The 21,366-nt window shown below is 39.1% G+C and overlaps 1 protein-coding gene across 9 annotated transcripts in view; it reads right to left on the reverse strand.

Annotated features, from left to right (window-relative positions):
- The window catches only part of kif1b (kinesin family member 1B), a 76,107-nt gene that overhangs the window by 32,708 nt on the left and 22,033 nt on the right, over window positions 1-21,366 (reverse strand). For 2 of the 9 annotated variants that reach the window (XM_041798976.1, XM_041798970.1), the window contains exons 3-22: window positions 20,400-20,476; window positions 20,107-20,286; window positions 18,084-18,152; window positions 17,558-17,736; window positions 16,708-16,819; window positions 16,209-16,286; window positions 16,036-16,101; window positions 15,842-15,859; window positions 15,406-15,481; window positions 14,772-14,850; window positions 14,546-14,688; window positions 13,841-13,882; window positions 12,019-12,230; window positions 9,439-9,518; window positions 8,879-8,954; window positions 6,627-6,706; window positions 6,065-6,171; window positions 5,657-5,740; window positions 5,256-5,436; window positions 5,049-5,121 (exon numbers count right to left, since the gene is read on the reverse strand). In XM_041798976.1, coding sequence (XP_041654910.1) covers window positions 5,049-5,121; window positions 5,256-5,436; window positions 5,657-5,740; window positions 6,065-6,171; window positions 6,627-6,706; window positions 8,879-8,954; window positions 9,439-9,518; window positions 12,019-12,230; window positions 13,841-13,882; window positions 14,546-14,688; window positions 14,772-14,850; window positions 15,406-15,481; window positions 15,842-15,859; window positions 16,036-16,101; window positions 16,209-16,286; window positions 16,708-16,819; window positions 17,558-17,736; window positions 18,084-18,152; window positions 20,107-20,286; window positions 20,400-20,476 — 2,012 coding nt within the window. The remainder of the gene's footprint in view (window positions 1-5,048; window positions 5,122-5,255; window positions 5,437-5,656; window positions 5,741-6,064; window positions 6,172-6,626; window positions 6,707-8,878; window positions 8,955-9,438; window positions 9,519-12,018; window positions 12,231-13,840; window positions 13,883-14,545; window positions 14,689-14,771; window positions 14,851-15,405; window positions 15,482-15,841; window positions 15,860-16,035; window positions 16,102-16,208; window positions 16,287-16,707; window positions 16,820-17,557; window positions 17,737-18,083; window positions 18,153-20,106; window positions 20,287-20,399; window positions 20,477-21,366) is intronic. The other 7 variants (XM_041798978.1, XM_041798974.1, XM_041798979.1 and 4 more) reach the window with 5 other exon arrangements.

Genomic DNA, 21,366 nt, shown 5'->3' on the forward strand with positions numbered 1-21,366 from the left:
CTCCCTCGGTAGGACATTCAGTGGAAACACAGTAAACCCTGTGCTAACTCAGTGAACCACAAAGTAAATGTAATCTTAATACTGAGAAAAGGCCATGTTCATGGCTCATACAGGAAGAACAAGAGAATAATTTTGAACATCCTCTACTTGTTACAGAGAAACTTTTAACAAGATAAAACTAATTTGATGGTTGGGTCAGCCTGGTTGCATTTTAGCATTATTACAGTAACTTTAGTAAACTCCTGGGTTCAGAGTATACAAACAGAATAAAATCATTATAGAAAGAAATACCAATGTTCTTGGTAGATTTTAAGGGTTGTTAAAATATGTAAAATATTGGGGTAAATTAATGCTTAACAATTAAATGTGTGCCTCAACTAGTTAACCTTATAGAACTAATTCTATAAGAAGTGCAAAATATTGAAATACAAACGGGTGGCAGCTACATACTTGTAATAAAAAGGGTGGAAAAATATCAGGTAAAAAAGCAATCAGGTAGTTTGCTTAAAATTTTGAATTAAACTAGCATGTTATTTTTTAAAACGTTAGTTTGGTTAGGGAAGGTCTTCAGTTTGCGTTGTAAGTGTAAGCTTAGCCCTATTGGATGAGTACTGAATAAAAAGGAAGGTAAAGGAAATGTAAATGCACAGCAGGATTAATAACGTTAGAGCATAAAAGGCACCTTTGGAATACCCCTTTCTCTGCCCTCTATTTCGGTCTGTTTAAAAGGCAGTCAAACAATTGACTAGTGCATCAAGTTTCACTTTTAAAATGTCCAGCATACTGGTCTTTTGATTCCAGATCTAGGCCAATGATGATTCATAACATAAAATGTTTCAGGAGACAAAACACAACATGTGAAATAGCAAAGATAACTGATTTTTTCATGCTAACGTTAACTTACATAGAAATAAATATAAGCAGATTTTTTTTAAGTCCCAAAGTGGACAACGACAAGGTTCTCAATGAAAATGCAACATCTCAATGTGTTCATAGTTCAGTGGCTAAAAACATTCTTGATAACTCAATACTAAAATGGCAAAAATGTAAACCATAAAGGATCATTTTGGCAAATCAAAGCATGATTGATGAATTGTCACACATAGTGAAAAAAATGAGTCAAGTAGGCATGGCATGTCTCTTCTGTATAAACAGTCTGTTGGCTTGATTTCCTTACAACAGCTCTCCCAATGCTAGTGATGACGATTAACACAATGCAGCAAAAACGGATAAGAAGGCATATCTTTTGATGATGATTAGAATAAAATGTCTTTTTCAATAATACAACAATTCTTTTGGATCAACCAATAACACACTTATGAGTGCAAAAGTCACAGTAAGTTTTAGCTGTTTGACACTCATGTTTGAGTTGTGATCTGTAATGTGTTTGCCTACTAAAAGTTTATCAAACTAGTTCCTCTCTTCCTCTCAGACTGCCGTCTCTCTGCTGGCTTTTAGATTTGGAGCTGACAGTTGCCTGCGCATTCGCGGTGGTGCCTGAAAGTTGATTGGATGGTTTGCGTGGTCAGTGTGATGGTACTGCTGATAGCCGTTGAATCTGCCGTCTGTATACATCATGCTGTTATAGTGGTAGGGCTGTTGTTGGTGGTGCAGCTGAGGGTGTGGTGGCTGGTTCTGATAGTGGTGGGGCTGGTAGAAGGCCTGCGTGTGCCTACGGTTGTTTTCAGATTGCTGCAGCGACTCCATGGAGCCGGATGGCCGCTGGCGGTGATTAAAAGAGTTGCTGCGGCCTCGCTCATAGGGCTGCTGATGTTGGTTGTTCCTATAGTTATATCTGCCCTGGCTTAAACCTTGCTCCAAGTCTTTGCTCCTGTGTTGAACTAAAGGGCTTGGTAAAGGAGGAGTGACTTGTATAACTGAAGCAGCCATCTGTTCTCTGGGTTGCGCCACTTCCTCGCCTTGGTTTTCACCCTCTTCTTCTTGTACGGCTTCTTTAGGCACCTTTAGCTCAATGACCTGCTCATCTGTAATAATGATGTGGGTCCCAGGGCTCCAGGAGTTTCGGTGCTTGGGGTTACTTTTGAAGGGGAAACGGAGCTTGCGGTCCTCTGGAGGTATAAAGCGATGTGGTCCAGTGTGCCGGCGGAGCTGTTTGGAGATCTCCTGCTGCTGAAGGCTTTTGAGGCGCATCTGCTCTTGGCGCATCCAGCGCATTTGGGCACCTCGCTTTAGGGTTGAATCGTCACCAGCACTTTGGCCTGTTTGGGAATCTGCATCTTCTGCTTCAGGCTTTTCAGGAAGAGGTGGTTTTGCTTCTTGAGGTCTGGGAGTTGTAGCAGTGCTGGCAGAAGTGCCACCGCTGGCTTGCTGTCCTTGTCCCTCTGGGGTGATGAGTGGGAGGACCTTTTCCATTTTGACCATCTTGTTCCTGAGTGCACGGATCTCCTCATCCTTCATATTATTCTGCTTTTTTACTTCATGCAAGATGTCCTCAAGTTTGTCAATGTGCACCTTTAGATCATCCATTACAGCCCCTCCTGGCCGAGAACCATTGGTAATGACATCCTCAATGCGCTCATCACCAACCCCTACAGTGTCCCAAACATCTCGAGCCACTGCCCTCCACGAGTCCCGCTCGTTGGGGTCCTTCTTGCTGTAGCTAGCACAAAGCTCCTTCATCTTGACGATGGCCAGTGCCTCGATTTCCTGCCGCGTATGCCTGAAGTCATTGAGTGCAACTTCATAGCAGATTTCTTTCACCGCCTGGATCTTCAGGTCAGAGATGGTCACCCACTTGGAGTCCTTGGTGATGCGACGCCTCTGAGGGATCTGGTACATTTTAACAGGTTCTCTTCTCTTCCCACTGCTGGGTAATCCACACTTTTTCACTATGGTTTGGAGCTTGCTGGGGGGCAGCTTTTCCCTCAGGGAAGTGATCAGCCTCCAGCTCTCTTCACAAGACCTCTTATCAGAGTCATCCCCACTATCAGAGTCTCCATCCTTGAGAAAACAACACAGGACACAAACCAAATGGTTCCCAAATAAGGAGAAATTAAAATGGGAAATCAAAGAGAAAATGAAAGGATGACTTTTTTTTTAAAAAAGGAATGAATAAAAGTATGAATATGCAACAAGGGAACTTGAGCCATAAGTTAAGGTAGAGATCAGTTTGAATATAAAACAAAGCTTGTTTTTCAGAATTTTTCCATTCATTGTTATTTAATTTAGCTTGTTACCAAAGATGATAGTTACAATTGATAATGCCATTGAAACATTTTGCATACATCATTAATGTACAAGATGTATGGCAACATGCAGTTTCCAAAATTATGCACATTTCAGATTTATGTTCCAAATAAAGATAGAAAAATAAATAAATCCAAAAAACAGTGGCTTCTATTGACTTTCTTGTCAGTTTGTCGCTCTGGTGATATGGAGATATGATGATGGTAAAGTTTTTTCCTTTAAAGCCTTCACTTATTGTAGAATTGATGATTTCACATCTCAAAATGAGTATGGCATCTTTAACGACATTGTTCCCAATGTTGCATATTGATATTAAAGGTGAAGCATGTCTATCATGATTAGAAAAAATATAACAATCGAGGATAGCTGCTGATTGGAGCGCTTCTGTGTATTTTTGAGACAATCCTCTTCTTAATTGAAAATTTTTCTGATTTGAAAGTTGGGTCCAAAACGTGCTACAGTTGCATGCATGTAGATGGATTTTGGAGCTTTCCCCCATTTAGTCCAGAAGGTTTGAGGCTTTAGTATAAGCGGTGAGTTAGAAGACAGTGCTCTTGCAGTTGATCAGAAAGCCAGTAGAGAAGAGAGGCAGAAATGAGGGTAAGTGTTAATCCACTACAAGAAAGGTGTTAGTTGGAAAAAAATGCAGTTTCTCATTTTTTTTGTAGACAAAGTACATTACAGATCACAACCATTTGGTACAGATAATTCAGGTTTTGTGGATGAATTGATAGAATTGAAGACTTTATGTTGCTGGGAGTCTGCACCCTAACCCTGAAGCTTTGCATGTAAAACACCAGAGAATGGACGAGGTCTCTAATTCACTGATTCAGCTGTAAGCAGTGGTAACTGTTGTTGAGCCGTGCCCTCAGTGTGCTGCACAGATATCAGGTAAGGCTAGCAAGTAGAGGTAGCCAAAGAAGTCAATGAGAAACCACATTGTAACAATCCTTCAAAAACTACAGCAGGAACGTTTGTTATCACAATGCATTGTGTAGTGAGCAACTGCATTGAACAGACGAAACTGAAGACAAAACAGCAAGAAAACTAGAGTAGAAATCTAATCCAAGCAAATAAACATCCACTTCAAAGTTGACCAGCTCAACAGCAAACACTGCAACTTAGTCCAGGACCAGTACTGAATGAGTTAACAGGACATGCTATTAACATGAACCATGCAAAAGCAGCATCATGTTATTCAAACATGGGTTCCAATACTGTCTCATATTCAGTTTGAGGTGAATTTTGATCTTTTAGCATAACAAATAACACTTTGAATGTAGGTTGCTGTTTTGCAAGATTCAGATCCACTATAGAAGACACAAGAAAAGAGAAAAAAGGGATTTGGAAAGGGGAAAGCTTTACAGTCTAATTCTCACTTGATCAAATTTCTACAGAAAAATCTGTTAAATCTCAAGAAGGCAGCAGGTAAAAGGCTCATCCGTCTCAAACCAGAGAAAACTTCCATGCAAGAGGAACAGACATGCACTTGGTGTAATGTTTACACACAAATTTCAAAAAGGATCAAAGCTTAGAGTGAGAATTAGTGCTAGTCAGATGTAAATGAACTCTGTGAAATCCAAATAACAAAGCTAACTTTCAAACTGAAATTTATTAATACATGCTTTAACTCTGAATCACAAGCTAGCTAAATCACTCAAGTGCTGCCCTTGATTATACCTAACTTTGAAAAACATCAACCAAGGTATGCTTTTTGTGCTTTATCCACTCTATAGTTAATTTCTACTTGTCTACAACTTTCCACTAAAAGATTAAAGAAAAAGATTGAGTTCAAAAGATCCACAAAGTACGTTATTAAATTCAAACTTGTCTGAACTCACCAATCGCTGCTGCTCCAAAAGTTGGTCTGCCTCTTCCTTTTCCTTTTTGTACAAGATTTCCATCTCGGTAAGCCTACATAAATTAGCAAAATATAACGTGAAATACTTAAAATAATTCATGATAAAACGTGAATTTGAAATGAACAAATGTGACATTTGGCACCATAAGAGCTCAGTTTAACACATTCAATATGATGGACTACATACCGTTTCTCCATCTCCTGCTTCATATCGATACCCTGCTTCTCCAGAAGCTCTCGCTGAGCAAAAGTCCAATCGACCGGCTCCACAGGGGTCTCAGCAGATGGTGTCTTCTCCCTCTCAGCTCTAGCCTGCTCTGGGTGGTTAAACCGGAACACATGGTTCTTTCCCATAATGATACGGTTACCTGAGAAGAAGTGGGGCAGAAATTAACATGGAGAGCATGAATAATCACTCCAATGCAGAAAGATACTTTTTTTAATCTAAAAGAGGTGTTATGAACCAAATTTTATCAGTACCAGCTCAATTAAATAAGTGCTTTATCTACACTTAGTATGAAATAAGTCAACTCACTGACCCACAGAAATAAAACAAATGCTAAATTTACAGATTTTATGTTTTTGTACCTGAACGAAGCTGGACTGCATCTTCAACACGTTTGCCATTGACGTATGTCTCTGATCCCTCACAGGGCACCAGCATGACGATAACTTCAACAAACACATCAAACAAACATCCGTGACTCATTCTGAAAGCTCATTAACCTTCATTAACGAATGGTGAAGATCAATATCTAATCCAATGGAAGAAGTGACAGCTGACCTTTATGCCAAGTGTTTCTGTTACCAACAGAGCATTTATTTTGAGTCTGTTTATGCAATACTTTCATCCATCAGAGAGGCCCTATTACATGTTGGGTCTTTCATTTTGTCTTTAAAGCACAAGACAAAAAACTTTGCCCTCTATCACTCTACTTAGTTCAAAATAACTGACACACATCCATACATAGACTAAAGCAGACTAATGTGTCTCACCATCTCCGTTGGCATTCCTCTCGCTGCGGAAGATGCAGTGCTCTTCCTTGATATGAGCACCACTTAAAACAATGTCCTGTCGTCTCTCAGCATCAGCCTGACCCACCCTGAAACAATCACAGGCCATTTTGAGAGACTGAACAATGCCTTCTCATTTGTATTGGCAGCCATTTCAGCAAAAAGCCAAGCTCAGAAGTTAAATAGTGCCTTCTGACCATTACTTTTAGAAGGAAGCACTTCTAAAGTTACAATATTTCCTTGAGTCTGAGATTCTGTCATCGATTATTGTCCTCCTGGGGCAGGATTGTAACAAAATACACCACAAGAATAGTCTGATGAGGGGGTAAAAGGACAAAAAGGCGAGAAGATGTAACTTTAGAAAGTGAGTTTTTGTGATCAGAGGTAGATTCTAAGCCAGTTTCCCCTGACTATGACCTCTTTCTCAAGATCAAAAGAAGGAAATTTTAATATAGAGAAGACTTTTTGGGACCCTGCTGGAAGGAAATTCAAAACTTTTCCACATCCTTTGCAGCTTTTCAGTGTCATCATTCAGGTTTGTTACCTGGTAATTCCATCTTTGATGTAATAGAGCAGACACTCGGACATGAGAGGATCCTCATTCAAGTTAACCAAGTGTGGAGTCTACAAATGAAACACAGGAGAAAAACAGTTAACCAAAAGAAAATCTCCACTGCATGGCTACTTTAAACAATGTTCAGGAGTGATGTAACTACTTCAATACAAGACATGTTAAATCAAGTCAATATTATTCTATTTTTAAGTAGGGGTGGGACAAAATATCAGTAAGGATGCACAATAGTGGACTGTTGCAGATATTTACAATTTTTTAAGCCAAAACTGATACCAATATATAAATCTAGATCACACATGGACTTTAAAACAGACTTTAGGTTTAAGAAATGAAGGGGAACAAACAAGACTACAGATGAGGTCCTTCTAAAAACTACCCAAATATATTTGCACATGGATGATATTTACAGCTGATATATTGGTTATGAATACCATCTGTAATACTGATAAGTTTACTTTTTAAGTAAATACCTGCCAATATCAGTTTCACTGCAATAATGTAGTGCATCCCTACTCAATATAGCAATATATTAGGGGTGTTACATACGCAAAAATTTCGGGTCGGTATGTACCTCAATTTTAAAGTCACGGTTTGGTAAGTTTTCAGAACGAAGTTTCTTTTTCTTTAGTGGGTTCTTGAATAATTCCCTCCAATTCCTTCTAAACAGTTCAGACCAACTTATTTCTATTTTTTACATTAAAAAATAAAAAATATCAAAATAAATAAATACATTACATTAAATTAAGATTAAAGCTGTAACCTCCAAGACCTCCAAAAGGTCTTTAAAATATGAAGATACCAAAATAAATCATGCAATTACAAGGCTATTTATATTATTGATATATTGGCATACTGATATAGATCCTTATCCGCAAATCTCCCAGTCAAGACGAAGAAGGTGCAAAATTATGATGGACGACAGGGAATACATTTTTTCAATTTTACCTTGTTGTAGGTATGTTGATGTCACAGATTCACCGCATGGGACATTACCATTATTGTGGGCCAAATATCATGCATCACATCACGTATCGCATTGTGTGTCCTACTGTGTACCTGTGATTCCCATCCCTATTATTCAGTACAGGTATGACATAAAAATGTTAACACTAACACAGTGCTGACATCTCTACAACCTGATAAATACATACTATATTGTTTGTAGTGGCACTACACAGTACCAAACAAATCTAGCAGCTACTCAGCCAACCAACCAACCTTTTTAGGGGAAAACACCCCATTAAAGTCTGTATAAAGATCACAAGGCTTCTCAACGAAACCATAACCCAGAGAGAGGCGGTAAGTGGAAAGAGAGAAAAACATGAATGAAATACAGAAAGATGTGAACAAAGGTGATACAACCAAACTACGACAATCATCAGCAGAGGAAGGAGCTGAAAACACCTAAAAGGATTATTTTCAAAGGGGGGAGGTTTCTAAAACAAACTCAGATCTAGTGACAGCTGGAGCTGAACAGTCAGAGATTAAAAGATAGCGGGTCTCTTTCTCTGCCACAATGGTTACTCCTCTGAAAAGCATTTTCTACAGACCTACTGTTCTCTAGCTGCCACATGATATTTCTGTGCTAGAGTTGCAACAAAGGTGAGAAGAATGAAGGGAATGTACTATTCCCTGCAATCCAGAGAGACTTACAATAGCACTTATGGCATCGGACGGTTTTAATAAAATACTTATCGGAGAAACTGGCAATATTTTTAAGTAGCATAAATGTAGAATTACTTGCCATATTTTAATATGACACAGTCTCTTTAAAGGTTATTTAGGAGATACCATTTAGAAATAAATATTTGACCAGAAGTACATAAATGCCGATGAGTGCAAAAAGTGCAGTAATCATAAAAATGTGCATTTCTGATGTTAAATCACTTTTGGAAGACTAGATGTTGCTCATTTACAGGGCTACAGCTCCTGCAGGAAAGGTGTTATTATAGTTTAACAAACCTTCTTGGTGTTAAGAAGCTGCTCATCAAATGGGCTTTCATGGCTAAGCTGAGTAGGTGAAGGAAGCAAATAACAAAAGAGTGGAAGTACAGACAGAATGAATACGTGACAAAAAACAGACAGTACAAGGCGGCTGCTCGTGGTAAAAAAAAAAGATAACATGGGAAAGAGACGCAAGGAAGTGATGGTGGAAGAGTAAACATGAGAAACTTGACACAATCCTCCGTCAACATGAACATCTGTCATTATGTCTGCTCTACCTTTTTAGGAGAGAAGACTCCCAGAGTGCCTCCATCTTCACGGATTGCCACACCCATCTCAGCGAGCAAGGCCTCCCTGTAGTGAAGGAAAAAGAAATGTATGTCAAACTGACCAAAGTTGCAACATTGTCAGGGCTCTTATGGTGCATGCTGCTTATGTTTTTATCAGTAAGAGAAAAAATGTGGACATTTCTGTCAAAGAGCCTTAGTGCTGACGAGAAGTGATGTGTGCAATATTACAGCTAGTGTTTGGGTATGACAGCAAAAAGAGACTCAGTGGATGAATGGTAACATGGTTGACGTCTGCAGCCACAGATGAGCGAATAAAGGGTGTGAGAGGGCCGTTTGTGCAGCAGAGTGTAATGACAGACAAAGGCGGGAAGGGAAATGGATGGTGTGTGCACGCTAAAAATGAGACAGATAGATGAAGAAAGTGAGACAGACAGTTCAGAGAGGTGAAAAAAGCCAGACCACTCCCAGAAGTTCTGTCTCCTGACACAGGGGGATTGGATGAGGAGGGAGGAAGCACACATAGGAAATACTTGTCTACCAATACTGACCTTTCCATGCGGATTGCTTCTGTCTTTCGAAGTTTCTCTTCCCAAGTTTCATTGAGCTCAGCAATGATCTTTTCTGATTCCTGAAGGACAAAAGGGAAACCTGTCAATATAATGCAATCTAAACTGCCAGCAATGCAGTAAAGACAGTGAAGGCACACCCAGTCTTTAGTCATGGCATTCTTTTTTTTTTTCTTTCTGACGCTACTGACAAATGTTTTTTGATTTTCTACATAAAACAAAGTTTTAACTCACAGATAAAAAAACCCAATGCTGCTCCTTAAGGATACAACACCAAAACTTTGAAGTTCCCTTTCAAAAATGTACACCCATGATGCCTGTTCTTTATTTTCTAAAGCACTGCCACACTGAGCTGTCTGCTCCTCTATCCTCTAAAATATTCTGTTATATTAGTTACTATTGAGGTTTGACAATGGAGTGTACAGACATTTAAGTTTAACATATCATATTAAGTATTCCTTTTGGAAAGTACTGGCAGAAATGACATCTTTCAAACTGTCTGAAAGGTAATCGCCATAGCTTTCTTCTGGATCCCTAAAATAGCTCCAACGCCGTGAAGAATCAAAGAATGAGATTATCATGCGTCTGACTAATAACACTGAAGGCCAATACGACGGGATCTATTTTGGTCCAGTTTCCTCCATATCTGCGTCGGCTCTTGACGTCATTGGATGACAGACACACTGGGCACCCTGGTTGCCATGGAAACTGCAGCTCCCTATGACTGGGAGTTGCAATCCTATGTGCTACATTATCAACAGAGTGAGCGTGGCAGATATAAAACTCAGAGGCCACAGGAGGGCTGATGGAAAAAACACTTTGATGAGTGATGTGTGGGCTAAATTTAAACAGCTGCTATCTTGACATTAAATATGCCTGACTCTTGCTGAATAAATATAAACAGTATGTGCATATTTAGGCTTTGATTGTTAATTATTATCAACATACAGTGCTTAACAAATTTATTAGACCACACTAACCTTAACCAAAGTAAGGTTTATGCCACAGCTGCCCTAAATTAACAGCATTGGTAATTACCAAAATCATTTTTTATGTTTCTGCAATGGTTAATACACCAATGTGCAGAAGCTCTTTAACCAAAATGATATTTTTAGTGCTAAAATATAATTATTATTTTATCCATGAATTTTCAAATGTACTGATTTACAAAAAAACTGAAAAAATAGTAAAGCTCATTATTATTTCTTGATTAATATGTCAAATTATAGTTATTTATTTGCATTCCTGTACAGAAAAATTAGTTTTAGTGGTTGAATGTTATGCTTGATTCATTTCTGACTCCTCAGAGAAGCCCAGTGAGCCGGCTCAAATTTGGGTGAATTCAGTTTGAAATCACTCATTCCTGTTCAAAATGGTAAAAGGTGGAGAGCTCACTGAAAATGAAAGAGTCCGAATTAAAGCACTTCATGATACTGGATGGTCTTTGAGACAAATATGACAGGCGGTCTAATAAATTTGTTAAGCACTGTATATATTTTCAAAAGCTCACACCTTCAACTGTTACATGCTCCACTCCCAACTCTGCATGCCTCATCTGACATGGTTACTTTGTATATGTTTCACAAAAGGTGCATTTTCATACTTTGTAAATCAAATGATGCAAGTATTAAAGTGTTGTATTTTCTCTAATAGTAACTATAATTTGCATCATGGTCCTAAGAGAAGCTCCTTTTAGATGACATTATACATGCTATTTTGTATTCATGAATGTAAATCTATCTGTCTGTCTTTATGTCTGCGTGCACAGGTGCATCTCAAAAATGTAAATATCATGTGGAAGTTCATTTTTTCCCGTAATTTAAGTCAGAAAGTAACATTTCCATATATTTTCGATTTATCTCATACAAAGTGAAATATGAAGACTTTTTTGTTTTAGTCTTGATGATTATGACTTACAGCAACTTGGGCTTCATAACACCCCAGCAGTGCCATGGACTGATTGGCTCCATGCCACTTTGCACAGATGCAGTAATTCATGCATAAGGAGCTTGTTCATGATATTTTATTTTTTTAAGATGCACCCTTATGTATTCATAGATGTATTCCTTTTTATTGTGTGAATATATGATCTATTCATTTAGTTAGTACAGTACATACTGATGAACCTATTAGCAATCTACACGAGTGTATCTATCACTGTGGCCATTGAATAAAATATTTGGTTGACATGTAGAGTAGGGATTGACTGGTATTATAAATGAAGCAACATTTTTGGTCACAACTAGAACTTTCCATTTTAAGACTTTTACTGACATTATGCAAGTTTTCTGTTTCAACCATACCTTGCACAATGGAGATTTGTAAGCCAGCCTGTTGCTCTACATAGCACAACAATGGCCAGCTTTCAGCCTTGCAAAGGGCATGTTTGACACCAGACAGAGAACACAGAGGGCTTAAGAGTTTATCTAAATATCAAGTGAGTAATAAGGGTAGAGATGGAGGTAAATAGAGTTCAAGTTCTTCTTCGTATTGGAAGGGTAACCGAAGGAATCTTTTCTCTTTTAACTGATGATACAGATACAGTCTATAGACCAACATTACCTTGAGTCTTTCGATGGCCTCCTCTCCTCCAGGGGTGGACATGATGCGCTCTTGGATGCTGGTGACCGACTGAAGGCCCCCCTGGCTGCACAGTGAGCCAGAGGATGGAGAGACTGTCAGGGAACCAATAGGTGCTGTGGAGAAATGGCCAGGGCGTTGGTTCTCTGAGGCTATCAAGTATCTATTCTTATTGTTCTGAATGTCTTTGAGGTCTGAGCCAACAGCAGAAGAGAAAGAGAGAGAAAGGAAAAAGAGTATAGCACAGAGGAAGATGGGATAGGCCCAGGACAGGAAAAGGGGGAACAAACGACATAAAATGGAAGAACAAAATACAAAAAGGAGGAAAGAGAGGAGAGAAAGAAATGGGTAGAGAAAAAGGACAAAGGAAGGGAAGACCAATGTAAGACACACGTAGTACATCAAAGGGTTAAGACAGACAACCGGCATTATGGTCAGCTACAGAGAGGAGCAGTTTTCACCACATGTAGTTTGCAAAAGTTTTCTTCATCAACTAAACTTCAGATTGTACTCCAATGAAGAGTTTCCAAAGTGATGTTTAACTGTTGGCCAAATTACAGCGCAGAGCAATTTACTCTGAGTAATAAATCTGCAGGAGATACAACAAGAAGGAATTGGGTGATGTCATTTTTTCCCCTGAACTCTTCACACGAATAAACGCAAACTGTGTGAAAACTGCTATCAGTGTAAAACTACAGGATGGGAGGGAGACGGAAACTGCAAGAAGGCCCAGAGGGAGGACAGATGAGGGTCGTTGACACATGCTGCCAAAGTTCAGCCAGCAGTTGAGAATCTAATTCACCACACACATGCGTGCACTCATACATCCATCTAAAGTGAGCCACAGCAGTCTCACTAAAGGTCAAGCAGCTCCAGTAAATACAATAACCTTAAAGACCTCTGCACTATCAGACTCTGGTGACTCAGAATGAATCAAAAACAGCTGGCCAATACAGGTAAAGATCAAACTGTTAGGATGCTAATATCACTAAATACAGGATAAATAGGGGAATAAGCAAAGAACAACTAGAGGGAAACCAGCAGTTAGTTTAGTCTACACATTAACAAAGGTAAACATCTTCCTGGGTAACTACTTTAAGAATTTTAGGGAAAGAGGGACACATGGGCAACTAACTATTTAACAAAAACAGTCAAATCACATCTAGATGGTATTAAATCTAAATCAAAACTGTTGTTGTAGCTACTTTAAAATGTAAAAATCATGCACCTTTCCGTCTGTAGCTTTGAGTCTCAGACTGAGAATTGAGTAGAGGCATTCTAATGCTGTGAGCGCTGTCAGCTGCAGCTGAGGGTTAGTAAAAAAACAAACAAACAAAACAAAAAAAAAATCAAAATAAAAAGCAGAAAGACCACTGTCAAGAAGAGAAGCTCGAGTGGGTGAGTCAAAGTCTGGCATGGTAAGGAAACTTTGCAGGGTGTGCTGGGGGATGGAGCAGACGAGCTATTCTGAAAGTTTCCAAAAGAGACGTTCTTAAAGTAACTTGTGATATATTTGAGTCTCTAAATAGCTTCCTTACCCTCCTCATTCTAGAAAAAGAAACAGAAACACAAGCGCAGAGCATGCTAACCTAGTGGCATGCTAACCCTTGCCAGATCAGGACACTTACCGAAGCCTTGCATTTCTGATTCTACTTAAAAGCTTGAGCTTTTGCCTTTTCAGCATTTACATGCAAAGCTTGAAGCAGATTTAATATACAGGAGAGGGGGGCGTAAGCAATGTTAGCTATTGTTAACAGGGCAAAAACGTGATAAACCAATTCAGAACCAGCACACATATACACACATTTGATTCCACTTCCTGGGTAATCATCCCCCATAGGATCAACTGAGAGGAAGCAGGAAGAAATGAGAAGGGTCAGGGTCAGTAGAATGAGAGGAAAAGGTTACAGACATTTCTTAGTGTGCTGGATGAGAAGGATGATATAAATGGCATAAAATGGCTTGTTAAGTGCCATGTCATTAAGCATGTTCTAAGCAGGCATAAGCATGTATGCAGTTATTAATCAGTTCAGATATTAGAAGTTATAAATGGATGTATTATGTCTCTAATTGATAAGGCTATGAGCCATCACTCATTTGTACATCAAATGAACTGTGATAGCTTAATGTAGCTTTAAACTACCATTGGTGATATCAGTCATAATCAGCTACATGAGACATATTGAATTGCATATAAATTGATGAATATCTTTACAGTGTGCAACTTGACATTTTATGCACATAAAACATACTACAGAATAAATATTCTATGTTTGACTCTGCAAAGAGGCATAATAAACCAGAAAAGGGTTTCTGAAAGCTGTTTCAGTCTTTTTAGTTGTCTTCTAGGCACCAGAACAGCAGAGGAATGAAAATAAGTAGGATGACTTCGAGAAATGAGACAGTGAAGTAGAAAGAAGATGCTGCCAGCATTGGTAGAACCTGAGAGAGAAGGTAATATTTGCTGTTTGGCTACAGTTACTGCCTGCAGGAAAAGCTCTAAACTCACTGTCCAGGATGTCTCCCAAGCCCTGTGCACGGAGCAGTTCCTTCAGCCGGGCTACTTCATCCTTCAGGTCACGCACCAGCTTATTGTTGGGATCCTCATTGATGACAGCATTGCACTTGATGTTCTTAGCTCTGTCAGCATAGCTAATTAACAGAACAGTAACACAATCAATTCATAGTTCAATAAAAACGATGGTCTGGTAATCTGGTCCTGGATGAGACCTTACCGGAGAGTGCTGAGAGTTTCATCATAGTTGATATCTGCAGGACTGAGGGCAGCTACCATGGCTGTTCTTGAGTTTCCACCTGAAAAAATAACAAATAAATGAATTAAAAACAGCACTGAGATCACTTGTGTACCAAGGTGATTAATGACAATGGCCATGTTTTAAATACATAAGATTTTAATATGACAGATGGGTATAAGAGCTGGATTTTCACTACACTGTACATTTAAAAGACAAATCAAAAACACCACCACAGCAAAAATAAAAGCCGAATTCTAATTCCACTAATGTAAGACTTCAGTCTCATCAGACTTAATTGCTATAAACAACCTGTGTCAGCTAAGATTGAAAATACACTGTCCATACATGTCTGAAGCCAGGAGATGCTGGTGCGCTTGTCTAGTTAAGTTGAAATACAGTCTGCTGACAGTGTTCTTCTAAAATTGGCAGAGTAATGTACCGTAGCACTAGTCTCTCTTCTAATATCCACTTCATATTACAGGATACAGATGTTTCAGCATTTCTTGGTTTCCAGGAATAAGATAAATAGGACTTTTTCTCAGAGTTTACAGATAAAAACTCAATCATATTACACCAATAAAAGAGGGTTATAAGGTTAAATTAAAGATCATACCGAGGTTCTCCCTCAGCAGCCATGTCAGGACAGAGTCTCTGTATGGGATGAAATCACTCTTCTTCTTCTTCTTGCTCTGCAAAAAGCAAATATTTACTTGCCAAGCCATAAAAAACAATTTCAAAATCAGCCTCTGTCCTCAGTGAAAATTAAAGATGGCAGAAAGGACCATACATTAATAAGACGTATCATGACAAGACCCTCATGTAATGGACACGATTAAAGGGTAAAATGAGTAGTACACCTGCTGTGACAGGCTGTTGATAAGTACTGTGGATTTTAATGTGTAAGATGAAATACAACAATGGTACTTCTGTGTTTGAGTAGTAGGGACATAATGATGCAGCAGTGTCAACAATGCACGTGGCTAAGGCCTGTCAAATCTGCCTCATGGCAGTAATCAAAAGGTTAATGGATGAGCTGTCAACGGATTTACCTTGCTCGTACAGTTATCCTGTGTAAGCAAGCATTACAGGGACAAGAAAAGAGAAAACAGAAGGGCAGACATTACAGCATGCCAGGCTACAAACACTAACTCTTTAAGAAGAGAAGGTAGGAGAAAGTGCTCAAAAGGAGAAGAAATAGAAAAAACAGATATCAAGAAAAAAGAGAAAGACAAAAAACACTCACCACTTCAGCTAAGGCAGAGATAACCTTCCCTAACGTTGTGAGAGATTTGTTGATGTTTGCTCCCTCCTGCAAACAGAAATTAATACAATATTAATCAAGAGCCACAGAGGGTTAACTGATAAGCAGTTTTAATTCTGACTCTGGCAGGGTGTCTGCCATGATGGGAGTCTTACCTTTAGCCTGGTACCTTTAGCTCCAGTGGAATCTGCTCGCTCACTCCCAGCCAAGTCTACCAGACTAATTTTACTGACCTGAAGAGGAGGTTAATGCATTTTAGATGCAAAAAGGATATGAATAATTTACATTTTAACTATAACAGTGAGAGAAAGCAAGGACATTACTGAAACAATGGCAGCTCTGACTTCCAAACACAACTACTAAATGGTTTGTGAGAAAAGGAAACCCAAACATTTTAACATTTTTGACTAGTGAGACACAGCTTGGTAGTAGGACTAATAGAGTAGCTAAACACAATGGGCATGTTGTTTACAACAACACAGTGGTCTTTGTCCCTCTGCAGTAAGAGGAAACACAAAAAGTCAAACCTAAAACAGCTCTCTTTCTTTTACAACTAGCTGAGAAGACTACAGAGGACAACTAAACTGGAAAAAATAACTTTTAAAAAGAATAATTTAACCAGAATGAAGAAAAACATTGAATATTTCGTCTAACCTTTTCTGTGGAGAGGTCTGTTTCACTGTCGTGTTTTTTCTGTGTGAAGACGATTGTGAAAACAGCATGTGACCTGCTGCTGGTCTCGTTCATGTTGGTGGCAGCCACAGTTCTGTAGGTTAGCACAAGCAGCCAAGGTTAGGAATAACAGAAAAGGTGTGGATGTTTCCTATTTCCTGAGCACTTTGACCATTTCTTATTCTTTTAAATGATTCCCTCCTATTAATTCTGCATCCATGGGCTTGGCTATTACTGCAGCTATCATCAGTGGGTTTTACGCCTATTAGAGTGAATTGAGTGTAAAGGATTACTTTGTGCAGCGTAGGTGGATAATACTGTGAGGACACCAAATACAAATACACAAGGCACACTCAGAGGGACAGCCACTGGGGAGACACGGCTGTTCACGCCATGTTCTAGAAATAAGCCTTCTGAGTCAGCACAGGAAGATTAAGGCAGGGTTCACTCCTCCCCACAGGAGCTCTCGTGACACTCACACACTTAAAGAGGAAAAAAATCTCACACATACACATCACATGGTTTCATTTCAGAGAGAAATACTCACTGACAAAAATTTAGCTTGACTACTGTCCATGAAAAATCTCAAATACTCAGGTCAACCTGGAACTATTATTATTTCATTCAGACTTAACTGTGTTTTAGTGTCCTTAAGGTGCTGAATTTTATTCATTACTGATGATGAAAACCTGTAATAAGATCATTACCTGCTTCCAAATTATTGTTATCTTGCTGGCAATTATCTAATCCCTCTGAGGTTCCAGGCTATCATATTCACAAGACTACTGTATCCTCTATTATTCTCCCAGCATGACACTAGAACCAGGCTCACCTAGCCTTGTTGCCTGCATCCATCAAGTCAGCGATGTCTGTGTAGGAGGTGACAGCTAGTTTGGACAGATCTTCCACATAGGGACCCAGTAGTGGGTGTTCTCGCACCCGTAGGTTCCCTTTGTTCTTAGGGTTGAGCAAATCTCGTACCCGCTCACAGTAGATCTCCATGTAACTGACCTAGAAACAACAATAACCGTTAGTTTAGGAGCCCTACCAAAACAGTAATGCAGGTCTTTATAACGCAAATATATTTTGCATTCTAGCTTCATTTCCTTGGTATGCTACGTCATTTAAATAATCTGCTATTCTTAAACTTATTTTGGCCATTTTGAGCCAAAACTTAAATGTGCTAAGGAAACCAACTGTCTCCGAAGGCCGAGTCATTTTGTGATTGATGCCTGACTTTTACTTATTACACTGTCAGGAGACGGCTTGTATTGGTTCATTAGAGAGAAGCCAACACAGGAGTCAGAGGTGAGGGCTGAGAACAAGGATTACAAATGCCAATGCAGTTTTGGACTCACCTCCACTGAGTATGAGAGCTCCTCTTTGTTGCTGTCCTCATTGATTTTCTCAAATAGATCTTCACAGAGCTGAGGGGCAGGGAAAGAAGATGTTCAGAGCAAATTAACAGTGTGTGAAGGACAAAAGTGAGGATTAATGGGATCTGTGAACCTACCAATGAATAAGTTTGTGTACCAATAATAACATATGCAAAGCAGATGAGATTTCACTCTTAAAGAGTAGAAACAAGCAATAAACAGTGTACTTAGTGTGTTTAAAGATTAAAAAACACTTTCAGTACAGTTGTGTCAAAATCTCTTCTCACACCATTTAAGTGAGACGGTATAGAGATATTTTGGTAAAACTGAACATACAGTATACTTTGGTATCTTAAGTGTAGAAGTTGCAAAAATATATTTTATTTAACTGGCATATCAGAGGGAAATATGGCGAATCAAAGAAAGCTATTGAGAGTACCTTGGTGTAATCCAGGTGATGATTTGAAAATTATTGGTAGACTGATTATCGGCCTGGCCGATTATTGATGCCGATATTTGAGATTTAGCCGATTATTGGTACGGGCATGTTATTTAGTTTCTACCAATAATAATCTAAAATCGATGATTTCAAAGGTATGATACTTTGGCTCCACTGAAAGATGCATCTTCCCCTCTGGTCTTAGCTAATCTCTTGCCCACAACACTTTCTGACTGGCTTGATGTCACACAACTACCAGCCAATCAACACTGGAACTGTGACTGGAAATGTCTGCCATTACCGCCAGTTTCCTGCTGTCTTTGTGTTGTTTTCATATTGACACAGCTAGTGCTAAAAAGTTTATTCTCCTTAATTTTTCAACATGTGGTTTTACTTTTGCCATGTTAAGTACATTTTGTTTGTCATAACAAATGCATACCAATTTCAAATATCCGTTATCTGTCACATGCACTACTAGAGATGGGCCAGATCTGATCCAGTACAGGTATTGTGTCAGATATTTACATTATTTTTATATCAGAGACCTGACTGATGCCGCCGATCCACATTGCAATACTTGATGCAGCACACGCAGACATGAGGCACAATGCATTATGTGAGAGTAGCACAGTCTGAGTTGACTCAATATATTTCACTCAGACACTAAAGAGCAGCCAGGTAACAGCCCAAACACCACCAGTCTGTATCAGTGTGATTAATGTGAAGCTCAATAAAAAGGGCAAAAGGTATGTTCTCTCCTCTCTAAGTTTGATGTCTGCATTAACAGCAACATTAATCAAACATACTCTGTCAGCCTATCTGTGGCTTTAGTACGAGCTGCAGCTACTCATATTACAATGGTCTAAACAACAGCTTAAAGGTGTTTTAACTCACAACTCCCTTGTTTTAAGTCCATGAGGATTCAAAGAAGTGGGCTGTGTTGTTTAGCAAGGTTGGAGAAGCCCCTATACAGACAGCAAGGCTGACTGTAGCTAGGGTGGTCGCTGCTAACTTAAATCAGTGATAAATGTAGTACTTCTGACAAATCCTTCAGAATACAAGTCCGTATTTGTCTTTTCCCCTCAGGTGCTTTGATTGTGAACACCCACATCAGGAAATATAGAGCTTTCAGTCGCAGCTTGCTTTTATTTGTCAATTTTTCACTTGAAAACTTCACATCTATAACTCCCTGCAGCAATAGTCCCTGGATATATAGTACTTATCATATTTAGTTCAATCATTGGCTTTGTACTTATTTGAATAGTTTTTTGTAGATTCTATTTCTACACATTTACTTTTTCAGTCTGCATAAGAAATACAGTTTCAAGTTTACTAGAACTTTGTGTAGATTTTTTTTTTATCAGGTATTGGTACTACTGTATTGGAATCAGATCAGCCCAGGCCCACCTCTATGTTCTACTAATAATCAGTTTCAATATCAGCCCTCAAAAACCAACATTGGTTGACCCTTACTATAAACTGTATAAGCTAGGTGAACAAGTAGAATCTGACTGTGAAAAAAATCGGTCTTTTATGAAAATCAGAAAGCTGTATAGTGGAACAAACCATGGGAATGATTCCTTCTTGCCCCTCCTCCTGCTTGCCCATCATGGTGTAGGATTTGCCAGCTCCTGTCTGGCCATAGGCAAAAATGCAGACGTTGTATCCCTCAAAAGCATGCTCCAGCATTTCCTTGCCAATGTCATTGTATACAAGGTTCTGTGATGCAAAGCAGGGGTCCTCGGGCTGTGAGAGAGACAGAGTTATGACTCAAAATGCACAAACACTATAAAAGTCATTTAAAATTGACAAGATGAACCGTAGAGTCAAGCAAACAGCCAGGATGACTTTAATCTTACCGTAGTGTGTGACCAGTAGGAATAATCAAAACTGAAGGTCTTTGCTGGTTCTTTTGGGGCTTTGGGGTTGGAAATAGCTGTGGAGAAAGAACAACATTAGATTTGTGGCTGATTACATCTGGTTGAATATATGCCTTATTTTCCAGATTTAATTCGTGTTTTTCTTCTGATACTATTATGTAAAAGTCAGAATGGAATGGACTCTGAATGGACAAATTTAACATATCAACTACTCTGTCTTAGTTTGCATGGGAAGTTCTTCTACAATCTTGTTCCTCAATCATATGCTTGCTAGAATATATATGGAACTGAAAGTCACATAAAACAGTGCCAGATAACGGGCCCTTGCCTTTTTTTGGGAACTGCAACTTTTTCCCATACACCATCAGTGCATTCATTCATTATGTGCACTGTTAACACAATACAAACAGGCAGACAATTCAAAGTTAAAGTAATAACACAGAAATCTACTCCCACCACACCACAGTCATCTGTTCAATCGGCAAAAGGCATGATGACATGATATTTCTGCACCACCCAGCCATTCCTAGCAGCCACACAGACATTTCTTAATGAGCAAGAATCTGCAGCCACGCCTGGCATGTCATCCCTCTAAACCATGCTTGCTGAGACTCTAGGGACCTTTGTTAAAGCTTAGCACACTGTGCACTGGATATGTGACGGAAAGAGAGGAGGAGAAAAATAATTTATTAAGGACATTTCTAGATATTTTTATTCCTTAAATCTCCCTCTGAGACAAACTGCACTTTTACTGACTAAAGCTGCTTTGTGTCAGAGCCAATGTAGAGAGTTTGCTCAGGCTGCTCAGACAGAATGCATACCTCCATCAGAACTGAGGGGGGAGGTGAGGACTAAATAGGCTGGAGCTTGAGAGACTCAAAGTAAGGGGTGTACTCAAGGACCTAGCAACAATACAAACAGCAACAATAGAAACAATAGCCAGAAC

This window comes from Cheilinus undulatus, linkage group 11 (genome assembly GCF_018320785.1).
Source record: "Cheilinus undulatus linkage group 11, ASM1832078v1, whole genome shotgun sequence".
NCBI lineage: Eukaryota > Metazoa > Chordata > Actinopteri > Labriformes > Labridae > Cheilinus > Cheilinus undulatus.